We start from the raw sequence: 14,733 nt of genomic DNA on the forward strand, positions 1-14,733 counted from the left end.
ACTCATATTATGTCAACAAAAACTTTTATTTTGGATGCAATTAATCGTGATTAATCGTTTAACAGCACTATTTATAACACTACTTAACGTTCAGCTTTGGCACTGAAGTACTAGTGCTACTGACATCCCTGCATGTACCACTGCTTACCTCAGAGCTAAGTTGTTGAATGACAGTATCCTTGCTGCTGATAGATGGTGTGGTGATTGTGGTAGTGGTTTTGTCTGTGCTCACAGGTGTCTGGCCCACAGCTGGCTGCTGCCTTTCTGGGCTTTTTTGTGTTTGGGAAACTTGAGAAGGTTGACTAGAAGGCATAGCACTCTGGCTTGGGGTCTCTGGTGAGACAACATCCTGGTTATTGCAAGAAATGCTGGATGGCTTCCCACTATCACCTGTGTTGAGGTGCAGACTGACGGAGCGAGTTAACTTTTCAGCTGGGGTGGAGGGTGGTGAAGACAGAGGAGCAGACCTCTTTGACACTTCTACTGTAGCTTCCTCCAAGGATGTCTGTGATGGCAAGGAAGGAGGAGGAGGCCAGTCCATGGTCTCCAGTAACCCTTGTGGCCTAATGGGGGACACTGGTGTAGGGGGTCCAGAGGATTGCCTCCGAGAAAGAATAGTGGCCTGCTGGGCAGATTCTGCTAGAGCTAGTGCAAGCATGCGGGCAGCGTTCTTTGGTGGGGGAGGGGGAGGTATGAGGGACACAGAGCTGACAGGGACATTGCCCTTTGGTGAGTCCAGAGCTACGGCTCCTATGGATGGACAAAACAGAGGGAACTCAAACAAGGAGAAAGCAGGCTAATATTCATGAGAAGGTAAGATAGGGAAATGTTAAATTTCTACAGATTGTGGACAGATTTCTCTACATTGAGGCTGTTTGTGCAAAGCGCTACTGGTTAAAGCCTGGTGAACTAAACCTGAAAAATCAAATAATTATCTTATGAAACCCAGCATACCTTGTAGGTTCATATCACAGTGGCATCAGGGTTAATGACGGTGTTTACAATAAAATAAAATAAAAAAAACGTTCAAAAATCTATTGTCTAAGTTCTTAATGTACTCTCTGTATTCGTGTTTGTTTCAAATATTTTTGAAAAATCTTTTATAAAATGATATCAGGACAGCGGTTTCACCCTGACATTTTAAAAATTAATTTTAATACAGAAATTAAAAACATTCTCATTCTAGAAGAGGAGAATTAAACTAATTTAGGATAAAAATGTCAATGACTCCTCAACAAACATCATGGATTTAAGCTACCATATCCCTGTATTTCAGTTCAGCTTACCTGGCTGCTCTTGAGAGAAGGTGACCTGTGGTGGCTGTGAACATTCAATGCTTGATATGTCTTTACTCTCTTTACTCTCAAAGGTAGCAGCTTTAGAAAGAAGCTCTTGTTGAATGGCTTCACTCAGGGGCAGATTGGTGGTTCTTGACAGAGAGCTCAATTTTGCAGGAGAGTCGAGTGGAGATGGAGGGGAAGAGGGCTGAAGCACAGTGCTCTCTGGTGCTTTCCTTATCATGGAGGCAACTGATTCAGAGACGCTTAGAGGAGTCACAACAGCTGACTTCTCACTGCTCTCAAGAGATTGAACTGGAGTTTTCTCTGAGAAAGATGCAGGGGGCAGTTTATTTCTATCCTTTAAGGCTGGACTGTGGTCTGGAGACACAGAATTACTCGTAACTTTAGCTCTGACTGGCAAGGCTGGCTCTGAGCCACTGGCACTGCCCGGGCTCCTCTTCAGTATGCTTTCATCTGTGTCCAGTGAGAAAATGGAAGTCTCTGCCAGAGGAAGGCTACACTGGAAAGACATGGGGTCAAAGTCTAAAGAGGCCATGCCAATGTCAGGGGGGCTCAGGTCCACATCGTCAGTGGAACATGGCGGGGAGATGAGAGCAGGCACACAGATTGGTCCATCATCCCCATCACTGTCCCCTTGGCCCAGGTTGTCATATGAGTTACAGTGTTGTCTGCTATCCAGCAGGTCACCATTGAAGGAAGCAGAGAGAGCATCGCTGCTGGAGCGAGGTCTGCGTGGCCTGTACACCTTAGACTCTCCTGTGTTAAAGGAAAAGCAGAAAAGTCAAAATTTCACAATGGATGGTTTACAAGTTGAGGCTGAGCTTTTTTAGAGCTTTAAAAGTCTGTTACCCTCAACGTTATGTAAAGAGGTGAGAGACTCCTCACTTTTGGCAGACCGAAGAGTACCGGTGTCTCCTCTTCCTCCTGAGCAAATAAGGTGGGAACAGAGAAGTTATAATAAATCGCTTATACAAAACAAAACAGATTTCTAGAATACTTGACTCTGATTGGTCTATGGTCTGATTGATCTGTGGTCAGATATTGTTGTTGTCTCTCGTAAATACTCTCACATAATAAAATCATTTAAACTAAAATCAGTATTTCATGTCCATTTATTTATTTATTTATTCAGTAAATACCCGAGTAATTAGCAGGGTAATATACAATCAGCTGGTCATTACTGCAAAATAAACCACTTCCACATGATACAACGCCTGATTAACCACTGGGTTTATTTTGTGTTAATGACTATCTAACATTTAAAGACGACAAAATGGTACAACACTAACCAGCCAATGCCATGGCCTTGAGTTCATTTGGTTCACTGGGATTGCGGGGTAGTTTTCTTTTAGACATTGAGGAAGACTTGCCCAAGTTGAAAAAAGACCGCCAACTGCCAACTGGAGACTTTTTAGACTTTATTGGCTGTCTTTTCCTAGGAGAAATAAAAAATAAAATGTACAAAATGTATCACTTTGAGAATAACAGGCACATAATTGGTTTCTTTATGACAGCATAAAAAAAATCACAACATTTTAAAGCTCACTTTATACCTCTCAGTAGGGAATTCAATGACCGTGTGGAATTTTCCCTGTAAGGCTGCAGGACCCTCTCCCACCTCTATGTACTTGCTGTCTGCAGTGATGGGTGAGTTGATCTGGGCCTGGGTACGTGCCTGTGCCTCTTCTAGTGTTAGCAGCTTTGTGGATGGAGAGGGTACCAGCAAAGATTTAGGCCGAGACAAAGAGTTGTGTCCTACAAAGACAAAAAATGTGTGATGAATATATAGAAGCACAAAAAATTAAAAATATGTTGAAATCTGTCCATATTGCATACCTGTTCCCTCTCGTATGAGTGAGCTCAGTTTGGGGCTGAAGAGAACATCCACATGGTTGAGGATGAACTCCACCACAACCGACTGTATTCGCACCTCCATGAAGGCTGCTGTGCCGCTGAAGCAAGCTGATTCTATTTGCTTTGACCTTTTTAGTTGGGAATAAAAATCAAAGATTAGTTATGACTACTAGGTTTTTATATTCATAGTTATAAAATTGCACAGCTGGGATGCGTTTCCCAAAAGCATTGTTTGTTAGCTACCTATGGTTGTAGTTGCTTTTAGGAAGCACACCCCTGGGTAGTAACTGATTACATGTAATCTGGATTATGTAATCAGATTCCATAAATTGAATACTTGTAATTAGATTAAATTACATTTTAAAATACTTTTTATTGATTAAATATTATTCACTCAATAGTAATAAATTATTCATAATTTATTGATTCTCCCTAATTCTTCTTTTTCCTCTTTTAAATTTTATTTTCTAAAATAGTCTACCACTTATATATAGTCAGAAAGTCTTCCAGTTTTGCGGACGTTTTGCAGTCAGCCACACAGCATTTGACCACTGGATTTACAAAAATCTTTTCAGTTTCAAGAAGTGTTTTCTTAGCATTTCAACATTACATCAACTACTGATGAGCACATTAATTCTTATTTGAATTATCACTCAGAGGGTTATTTAATCCTGTATTAATTTGTTTTGGAAGGCTTTTGTCTTTCAAACACATTAAAGGGGTCCTATTATGCTTTTTCACTTTTTCAACTTTAGTTAGTCTGTAATGTTGCTGTTTGAGCATAAAAAAAGATCTGCAAAGTTACAAAGCTCAAAGTCCAATTCAAAAGGAGATATTTTATTTAACAGAAATCACTTTTCAAAAACTACAACGAACGACTCGTTTGGACTACAACGCACATTTTCCGGGATTTGTGATATCACAAAGATCGACGAATGGGACGAGACCTGGTTGAGATGCACTAGAGAAGGCAACGAGTGTTATCATCACTATGTCGGAGAGTACACCCCCAAAACAAAATCAAGACTTTGTAAATGAGCATAATAGGAACCCTTTAAAATTCACAGTATTTCTTATTTACATGTAATGCAAAAATTCCCAAACTCTTTCTTGTAATATATTAAGGTACCCCTAAGATTTTAAAATAAATATTTTAATAATTAGGTATCATATTTGCATGTTCACAGTTCTCTAACGTTGGTTAATTGTCACATGACATGCAGGTAAACAAATAAAACATTTAAATTTTTTTTATTTTGATTGATGTTATTTTAAAATGATTTTACATTTTTATGATTTAATTAATTATTTGCTTTTTATTAAACTTACAACCCCCTTGACGAACCTCAGTTTGGGAAACCTTGATAATGTAAAGTAATGTTTAATGCACTTCATGTTGACAATAACGACAAATGGAATATATTTTCTTTTTCTTTGCATTTTTATATCGATATGGTACAAGATTATCCTATTAAAATCAATGTGATAAACGAGTTAGGTCAAAAGTAATCAAAGTAGTCTTATTATATTACCTAAAATGTGTAATGTAATGGATTATGTTACTAGCTACAGTTTTTGTTACAATTTGTAAGTAATCTACCCAGCTCTGTAAAATTGTATCCATGAGTAGCCTATCTGTTTTCACATACATTACAGTTGCATCATGCAGAGATCTTACCTCAATAAGTTGGGGGCCCAAACGATGGCCAAATTCTTCGTATGCATGTTTGTTACATAGCTGAAGGTTGCTAAGTGTGAAAGATGCCTCATAAGAAATTCAAGAGTCCTACAAGAGAAGCATAAATATTGAATGTTAAAACTACAGATGCATTAAAATCAGACGCCAAGTAAAATTAGCATAATGGATTAGATTCAGAATCACACTCATTTAAGTGAACAATGTTGTAATAACAGCCTCTATTTTCCTCAGTCATAACCTACTTGGACTGCATTAGTAATATAAATAGTATGCTTAATGCAGTAGATTGATAAAAAGGCTGTTACGTATGAAAAATATGGCTGTTGAAAAGAGAACTGCAAGTCCTCTAGCAACCAGCAGAGGGCACTGTGGTCATTTACAAACCTATAATGCGGAGGCGGCAGCTGCTGAATGACATCATGTATTTTGATCAGCCTCTCCTCATCAGTGGCTGCTGACACAGCCTCCTAAAAAGGAGAAGAGCGGGTGTAAATCAGGGTCACTGCATCTAGAGCAGCTCTAACCAACAAAAACACTCTCAAACCCATGTTCACACTATACTGCTGAGTGGACAAAAGCACATGGTCAATCGCATTTCCTGGGCATTATAGTTTCACTGCTTCCATAGCAACCTGAAAACATTGATGCACTCTTTACTCTAGCCGTTTTCATTTGCAGCGACTTATCTCCAGATGCTGTAAATGTCACTGCTTTGTTTAGCATGCAGATGAACTCCTTGTGAAGCAGGGCTCTTAAGAAACAAGCAATTCATTTTGTATACTCATTAAAAGCAATCAATAGAACGAATAGCCTCAAGCCTTCAATGACTCCTGCGCTGTTTTGCCAGTCTCAGATAAGAGACCCACGCATATTATCACACCAAGAACTAAAAAGGTTTTGATATCAGTATAAGTATGGGCTGCTTGTTCTAATATAATAGGTGCTCTCAGCTGGAGCTATTTGTATGACAAAGAGTGTGTGAGTTTGAGAAAAGGCTCTTTAAAGGCCTGTCGTTCTGGGATAAACGCTTACCGAGAATTTTTCATACAGCTGGTAGGTGAGAAGTGGGTTGGGAAGCTCTCGAAAGTAAAGCTTGCACAGGGAGCCCACGCAGTGTATGTCTTGAATGTAAACATCTTTTGTCAGATCTGGGATCTGTTCAGAGTCAAATTCATGCCTAAAGTGAGAGAGAAAGAACGTGTTTTAGGCTTGATACACTATCGTAGACAATTTGGTGTGCCTTAAACCTAAATTTAAGTAAATTCTGATTAAATAACATTAGCTTTGAATATCAACATTTGAAGGAATTGACAACAAATATCGGTTTCCAATGGTCGGTGCCGATGAAGAAGTTAATTCTTTTATTTAGCAAGGATGCATTAAACTGATCAAAGTCACAGTAAATACATTTATAATGTTACAAATAAATGCTATTCTTTTGAACTTCCTATTCATCAAAGAATCCTGAAGAAAATGTCAAAGCTTCCACAAAAATATTAAGCAGAACATGTTTTCAACAATAAAATAGGAAATGTTTGATTGAGTGCCAAATCAGCATATTAGAATGATTTCTCAAGGATTAAGTGACAATGAATCAATTGCTGCTGAAAATTCAGATCTTCCTTAATAGCAATAAATTATATTTTAACATGAAAAATGGAAAACAATTATTTTAAATTGCAATAATGATAATAATTCGCAATAGTACTGTTTTTACAGTAGTTTTGATCAAATGAATGCAGCCTTGGAGAGTATTAGAAATTTCTTTCAAAAACTTAAAAAAGAAAAAAAGAAAAAGAAAAAAGGAAATCAGAACGAACCACAGACAAGTGTAATATTTAACAATTTACACAAGTAAAGTAAAAAATAAAATTGCAAAAAATATTATAGCTTTATAGTTTTAAATTTATCCACTGACAAAACTACATGTAGGAACTCAAGGGGGAGAGAAAACTTGTTAATCGGCCAAGCAAACAAGTCAACTTGTCCTGGACCCAGTAATAAACCCCCATCTAATCACTCTGGTGTACTCATTTCCTCCTGTATTCAAGAATACAAACATTCCCATTATGAAATGTAATTAGCAGCAGCTTAATATTCAGCCACTGCATTCAGAGTTTCTCAAGCGGTATGATAAATCCCTATCTCTGCTGCTTGCAATTAGAGGAGTGTGTTTATGTCCTACCGCAGCTTCTGAATGTTGGAGGCAATCCCAGAGAGACGGTACATTCCATCAACCACTCCGTGCTTCTCAATGAACTCAGTGCAGCTCTTGAGTACCTGGGGGACTAGAGGTTTAGACAAAATGTTACTGGAGCATCCTTTTTGGCACATAAAGTGTGAGACTTGTCAAAATGCCAATTGAATAGAATGCCAGATTCTTTGTGCAGTAAATTTAAGATTTTGTAAGCTATAAATAACTTCAACAACTGCCGGAGACAAGCCTGATCGTCAGATAACAAGTCCGTGCTCTCCTATATGGCAGAGTTTATAGCTTCACATTTGCTCCAGTGGCATTAGACAAACTCCAGACCTCCACCGTGACCTTGCGATGTTTCACCCAGAGGAATCATAGTCACAGACAACCCTAAATGGCCTCTAGTCTTGACAAACTTTATCCGGCAGATGAGTGAGTCCAAGTCTCTCAGAGGCAGCTGTTCATCTACATTCCTGTCATAGCTGTCTGAAGCACAAAATCCTTAAAAATGCAAGAAAGTTTAGTCTCTAAGCCATCTAAAAAATCATTCAATCAGCGCTTCACAATAAGGATGGCCTGTGGCCACTGTGAGTGTGTTTCAGGCCAGTTAAAGGAGCTGTCACTTGCCCTATAAGGCCAGTAATACATTCTTTATGTCTTCAAGCTAAAGCTTTTTAGCTGGGAAATATAGATAAATTGTCAAAACTGAGAATGATTCGTAACATTCTTGGAAGCATCGGTCAGAATAGTTTGAAAATGACAAACAAATCACAATCTTTTTTTTCCTGCAAAAGTGTTTATAAATTTACAACTATCATTTTCCAGTTGTTTATGTAAAACCTAGTAATTTGCTGTAAAGACAACAATATAACAAATACAGAACCATTCAAATGTTTGGGGTCAGTAAGGTTTTTAAAATTTTTGAAAAAAGTCTCTTTAACCCACCAAGTTTGCAATTATTTCATAAACAAATAGAGTAGAAATAGTAACATTGTAATACATTATTAAAATTTTAAATAACAGTTTCCTATTTTAATAGCTGTGATCTGTGACCAGTCATAAGTAGCACAGGTATATTTGTAGCAATTGCAAACAACACATTGTATGGATCAAAATTATCGATTTTTCTTTTATGCCAAAAATGATTAAGTAAAGATCATGTTCAATATCAAAAAATATATTTTGTAAATTTCCTTCCATAAATATATCAAAAGTTAATTTTTGATTAGTAATATGCATAGCTAAGAACTTAACTTTATAATGCTTCATAACTTTAAATGCAATTTTCTTAATATTTTGATTTTATTTGCATCCTCAGATTCCAGATTTTCAAATAGTTGTATCTCGGTAGTTGTATATCAATGGAAAGCTTATTTATTCAGCTTTCAGATGATGTATAAATCTCAATTTAAAGTGCCCCTATTATGGATTTTTTTAAATTACCTTTCATGCAGTGTGTAACACAGCTCTAAGTGAATGAAAACATCCTGCAAAGTTTTAAATCTGAAAGTGCACCGTGTATAAACTTAACTCTCTCAAAAGAAAGAGTTGACTCTGAATCATTGAAACGAGTCGTTTTGACCCACCACTTTTGAATGGAAGTATTTTTTTCATACTTTTTTTCATGAGGCAGTGGATCCAGTGGAAACATCAACAGAGCAACAATAAAACTACTGGCTCAATTTGGTCAGCAAAATCTTTTTGAGCCCTTTCAATAATTTGAAAAATACAGCAAATTACTTCAGAGGCCAAAATCCTTATGGCACCAACTGAGAAAGAGAAAAACTGGATTAATGCGTTTTGTTCCCCAGCGAAATACTGTCCAAGAGTATAATAAGTGCATTGCAGGGAGGTCTGCAGAGCTTTATGTTAATATGACTGAGCCATACTAATGACTGTCTACTTGAACAAAGTGTTTAGCCATGTCGTCTCACGGTCCTCTGAGATCAGAGTGTCTGAAACAGAGTACACATTCTGCCATTACCCGTTTTACAAACACATTAAAGCTGAGTGGGCTCATGGGTGGGAGAGGAGAGTGAAGGGAGCGAAAGGTTTAGATCTAGGTAGTAAACCTAAACTTTATCATCTATCTAACCAACTACAATAGATGACCTTTTGTAGAAAGACATTTTTAAAGAATACCAGGAATTTCTGCTTTGAGGATACTTGCTCCTGAGGGAAAGAATGTCCATTATTCATTTAATAAAAGCAATGTTTTTTCCCCCCGTCTAAAAGTAATGGTCGAGCAGTCGTACTAAGTTGTGTGGATCCCTTTTGAAAAGGACAAGGCTTAGATTTTAAGGGCAGGCAATGGCTCAGGGAGGATTTGAAGTCAAACAAATGGAGCAAATGCTGAAGGCTGCCAGGGAGCTTTGATTCAATGGGGGAAGAAATCTCCAGACACGGCCCCCTAACCATTCCTCCTGACCTTTAGACCGCTTTAAGCCAATCAGATGCCATGACAATCTATGCAGCCAGATCCAAGGGTGATTCTAGAGGAGGGGGGTTAGCTATGCTTTCCAGCCCACCCACACGGTGTCACATTAGTGTCAAGCACTGTCTGGAGCATGAGCGTGAGTTTGAGTAGGACCAAAAGGGGGCAAAGCTCACCGTCATGGCCGGAGTTGAGGAGATGTTCTCCTAGGTCACAGCCAAACACCCTCTCCCTGAGGATACCTCTTTGCTTCAGCTTCTGCTTGGTCGGCCTGGACTTCATGAATGTGCGCAGAAAAGTGATCAGTTTCCCGTGTTTCTTGGACACTGGAAGATAAAAAATAAAGACATGCAAATTTATATAATATTTTCACATCAAGGAAAACTGCACTGTGAATCACAAGCAGCACAACAACAAATGACCCCAAGAAAATCCGGTTTACCAACAGGCCAGTGCCAGCCACATCATATCAGTGAGCCAAGATCTTATGAAATAAAAAAGCAAAGGCACTTGGTTGTGTAAGAATAATGGGTTTAGGCATTAACCCTGTTCCTTCACTGAAGGAATTTCCCAAATCGTCCATTGGAAGTGTTGCTTGAATAACCTAGATCATAAAGGGCCATTTCGTCAACCGAGCAGAATTATTAATTCACCCAAATTCCTCTGAGGGAAGTACATCCTCCATCTTTGGGTGTTTGTTCTACTTTTGGTAGAGCAAAATCAAACCACTTTATTCTCTGTGGATCAATGCAACTGTTACAGAGGCAATTACAGTAGCATATAAATCAACTATGAATGACTTTACAAGTTTAATCTAATCTCAGCATTGGAAGAAAAAAAGCCTGAAGATGAGAGGCTGACATACAACATCTGTGAAAGTCTTCATGAAAGTAATAAATGTTTCCTTTCATTTCATTTTTGAAGGAGGCCAAGCAGGAAGGACGTCTCAAGCTGTTTGGTCTCCGGAGCAGCTTGCGTTATTACACCCTGACACTAACCACCATGCCCCCCAAAAAAAAAAAAATCAGCAGCCGATTCAGAGGAAAAGTATCATGAGAGAAATTCCAAGGATTTGACAGGAACACACAAACGCACCAAAATAATTCCACTGGATTTGCTAGAAAACCCTGAGCCCTGTAATTGCTCATTTAACTTGTTCTGTTGCAAAGTTCTGTTCTGATATTCCTCATAAAATATTAGCAAGCTTAAATATTACAAAACAAATAACTGTTTGCATAATGAAGCTGTATGAATCAGCAAACAATCTGTTGCCGGAAACAATTTCAGAGCTATTAGAAATGCAGCTGGGATTCCTGAAAACCACAAACTGGTCCATCTGTGTTTATGTTTGTGGGCACATGTGGTGGATTTAGCAGGAGACGGAGTAAAAATAATTAGCAAAATTGCAAATATTACACTGTTGTTTAACAGTTTAACTCCCTGGTGATTTTAAGGATGTGTGATTCTTTGCATGCTGAAACCACAGTGGACGTGGCAAGGGGAAATCTGCCAGCTGTGATCTCATCTGTTCCTTTGTGTGTCTTTACCTTTTAAAAAGGCACATTACTCACAATTTTTCATCATAAAAGTTATCAAAATTTTTCCAACAAGCAGTTGCAGCTGGTCTCGATGCAATTAATCCTCTCATATCCAGTCAAGGTTAATAATAAAAAGAGCCGTTGTAGGAATTTCCTGTTCTACTTTTCAAGAGCCAATAAAGTAACTGGCACACATTTCACTGATCCTCTTATTCTGAACTCCACAACAAACCAAACACCGGGCATGTGCTGAACTTCACAGAAGCGGCAAGAAGACTGTGTGTTACTAAAGAACGAGTGTTTCCTCCAGGCTGCACTTTACCTCCGCTGAGGAGACACTGATGACGTTACAGCGCAACGTGACTGACACATTATACGTTTTTCTTTTTTTCCCTCCAAATCAACACTCAGAATGTGAGTTCCGATGACTTGCTACAAAGGAATTTTTAAGAAAACACAAATATGACTTTACTACACACATCAGCACATACAAAATCTACAGAGAAAGGCCATTAGAAAACAAAAGACAAAATGCATTTATCGCAAATTAACAGTGCGCACACATTTAAAATGCTATTGTTTTCAGCACTACAAATGAATAAACCACACACAAATCTGCCAATAGAAAGCACTTCAGTCGCATCTACAAGTCTGAGATAGTTTAGCAACTTTATTAGCACTAAAACTGCAACTTCATAACTTACCTCAATGTGAAATATCCATGAAAAAAGGACAGAAAAACAGTACTTGAGTATTCTTAAGTTTGCCAGGCTGCAGCTGCGGTAGAGAGCTCAAGACACGACGGTGAAGGCTCATCACAGACCGCACTCTCTCTCTCACACTCCCTGCCAACCGGTAAAAGCTAATAGTCAGCATGCATTCTTTCCTCTTTGCTTTTTCCCTCCTCTCTTTCCTCTCAGGATTTGTCCAGCCCCTAATATCAACTTTCAACAGCGCTGGCTTCTAATTGCAGAGATCGGAGCGTGAGCAGCCAGGCAACCCAAAGAGCGACAGTTTCAGCCTGCAGGCTGTTGCATTTATCAGATATCCACTATCGAGTGATTAATGTGCTTTGAAAGACAATGGCAATACAACACAGCTGTCTCCTGTGATGTTCTATTTAGGCTACAGCTTAAATACGACTTAGTAAAACTACAACAAATCAAGAAGCCAGACGAACATAAATATAACTCATTCGACTACACCACCAGGGTAACAACAATGCACCCTTTCTAAAGAAACCCATTCTTAGCCAAGCCCATGTTCCATTCAGCTTTTACAACCCAGGCTGACATGGTACAGCCATAAGGAACTGACAAAGACAAGCTTGTCTGCACTCTAAAGCAACAGGTTTGTGGCCAAACTGTCAAACAACACACAGATACGCGTTTTGCAAGGTAACGCTGGTGTTAAATGGACAATAAAAGTAAAAACATTTATAAATAAAAAGTTGTAACTTTAGAAATGTCTTTACTGTCACTTTTGAACATTAATGCATCGTTGCTAAATTACAGTATTAATCATACTGACCCCAAACTTTCTAAAGGTAGTGTCTATACATAATGATACTACTACTACTACTACTAATAAAACAAAAACACTAAAACCATTATGAGAGTTAGTAGGAATGTGCACGAGTACAACAAACACCAATAAACTTGTTTCCCAACCCAACAGCTAACAGAAGTTCACATAAAAGTCTGTTTTCAGAACAGACCAGTAAGGAAGTACACAAACCCCTGTAGGACAAACGGACACATATTGCTATGTAAACCTAATACAGTTTGTCTCTCATTCTCTCACAGTTCCTTCCAGCTGTCTTGGCTTGTTCACAGAGGCAGCTGCCCTTTACTCCACTGAGAGGAAGACATTGTTGCCCCACAAGAAAGTTAGGAAGTGAGGGGGAGCTAAGGGAGCTACATCTGGAGCAGCACCTGCTACAGCTGAGAATAAGGGAATGAAATAAATGCAATTTAGTCTGTGAATGTCAAAGAACAAGAAATGATTATACTTCAGGCATTTTCATAACATACAATATGCCCGATTAATGCTTGAAAACCTTGGTAAATAAAATATTACAGCAACCTTTATCACTGTTACACCACCTGCATGATAGGACATTATGTGGTTAACCATTTACATGGGGAATTTGCTTAATGAGGTGAATGATTCATAAGGTATTTTGTGTCATCTGATAGGCGCTTGCTGCTTGGCTAAAGCTCTGCAGGGGAACAGAGAGGTATGTTGTAGCCTATTTGAGCTTGTACAAAGGCAGTACACAAGAATGTGTTTGAGTCACCATGGAGAGACTGTAGTTCATATTGTCAGTGAACAAAGATGGGATTATTTTATAGCCTTTCCTAAACAGGGTCATGTAAATCAGCCCAGGAGTGTGTTGCAAAATAACTTGACAATAGGGCGTTCTGGTGCACTTTAAAGAGCGGTGGAACGGTGCCATAAACTGACGTCACAAGCTACATTTCAAATACAGACACATTAAGTGTTGACACAGTCAAAGAAGTAGAGACGCAATGATATTAAAACAATTATCAGTATTGACTAGAATTTATGTTATGGATGACAAGCAATAAATAACAGACAATAAAATCATATTCTATTTTCTCTACATAAATTACAAATTAAACACTAAAAACTAAAATCAATCAATTTAAATGATTCATGATTTTAGACATTATAGTGCACAGTATGAAAATTGATTTTTATTATTAACTTTTGATTAATAACATTAATTTTAGATCAATTTTAAGTGCCTGTTTATTGATGGCAAAGATCATCTAAATGTAACGATAGGGATAATGAGTATGCACAATGAAATATACAACATTGGCCAATATTTGCATATTATGGCTGATAACTGATAAATGGCATTACAATTCTATACTTAAATAAAAAATCTTCTTATAAATTAATCAAATTAGCATTTAATGACGCCAAAGGTAATCTAAACATAAAAATAGGGGAAAATAAGCATGCACAATTAAATATTGTTCAACAGCCGATATAGTCACTACACATCATGCATCTCTACAAAAAGAGACGATTCGGCAGTATTACAGTAAAATAATATGCAAAAACATTGTTAAACAGTAACATGCATTCAAATGCAGGTCAAAAGAGAGAGAAAGTGCTATCAGGGTAAATCTGTAAGACAAGGGTCAAAGTCACATACTAGAGACACCAGAAGAGTGTTAAGTGAAAAACAAGACTATATTTGTTGTGCTTGCATCAAATCTTCATATAGTTAACACGTGGTGTTAGGAAAGACCAGTGAAACTACATTCTAAAGATACAGAGTGCCAGTAGTGTTCAGAGCACCCGTGAGCCGCAGACGACTGTGCGGAGATGCACAGGAGAGTTCAGGGTTAGCCCGTGTTAGACGTAGTACATGGATAAACGGTTTGGTCTACCTGAGCTCAGCCTGTAGGGGTTTAATGGGTCGGGTGCCCATGCACTGTCCTGCTTTACACTCTCCATCTCCAAATCTGCATGCCGGGAGGAGAGAAGGGGAGAGGGAGGGAGGGACCCAAGTTAGAGAACATGAGAACAACAGCTGCACATGCAGCTCTATTAGCTTAGAAGTCTTTCAGGAGAGTTTCCCCCCTCACTCCACATTTCCTGGCCATTGGGAAAGTTTCACAACAGTTCTGAAGCTGCTATAAATGATAATAAACAAGACGGTGCAGTAAAAT

General features: G+C 38.4%; 1 protein-coding gene across 5 annotated transcripts in view; it reads right to left on the reverse strand.

Moving 5' to 3' along the window:
* The window catches only part of LOC107756108 (rho GTPase-activating protein 32-like), a 135,995-nt gene that overhangs the window by 8,076 nt on the left and 113,186 nt on the right, over positions 1–14,733 (reverse strand). For 3 of the 5 annotated variants that reach the window (XM_016573100.1, XM_016573098.1, XM_016573099.1), the window contains 12 exons: positions 14,452–14,526; positions 9,662–9,811; positions 7,040–7,142; positions 5,887–6,031; positions 5,239–5,321; positions 4,834–4,941; positions 3,138–3,283; positions 2,855–3,056; positions 2,591–2,736; positions 2,151–2,225; positions 1,287–2,057; positions 149–750 (listed from right to left, as the gene is read on the reverse strand). In XM_016573100.1, coding sequence (XP_016428586.1) covers positions 149–750; positions 1,287–2,057; positions 2,151–2,225; positions 2,591–2,736; positions 2,855–3,056; positions 3,138–3,283; positions 4,834–4,941; positions 5,239–5,321; positions 5,887–6,031; positions 7,040–7,142; positions 9,662–9,811; positions 14,452–14,526 — 2,606 coding nt within the window. Of the gene's footprint in view, positions 1–148; positions 751–1,286; positions 2,058–2,150; positions 2,226–2,590; positions 2,737–2,854; positions 3,057–3,137; positions 3,284–4,833; positions 4,942–5,238; positions 5,322–5,886; positions 6,032–7,039; positions 7,143–9,661; positions 9,812–11,770; positions 11,869–14,451; positions 14,527–14,733 lie in introns of those variants that run through there. The other 2 variants (XM_016573103.1, XM_016573101.1) reach the window with 2 other exon arrangements.

This window comes from Sinocyclocheilus rhinocerous, unplaced genomic scaffold (assembly GCF_001515625.1).
Source record: "Sinocyclocheilus rhinocerous isolate Xijiao unplaced genomic scaffold, SAMN03320098_v1.1 scaffold682, whole genome shotgun sequence".
Classification (NCBI taxonomy): Eukaryota; Metazoa; Chordata; class Actinopteri; order Cypriniformes; family Cyprinidae; genus Sinocyclocheilus; species Sinocyclocheilus rhinocerous.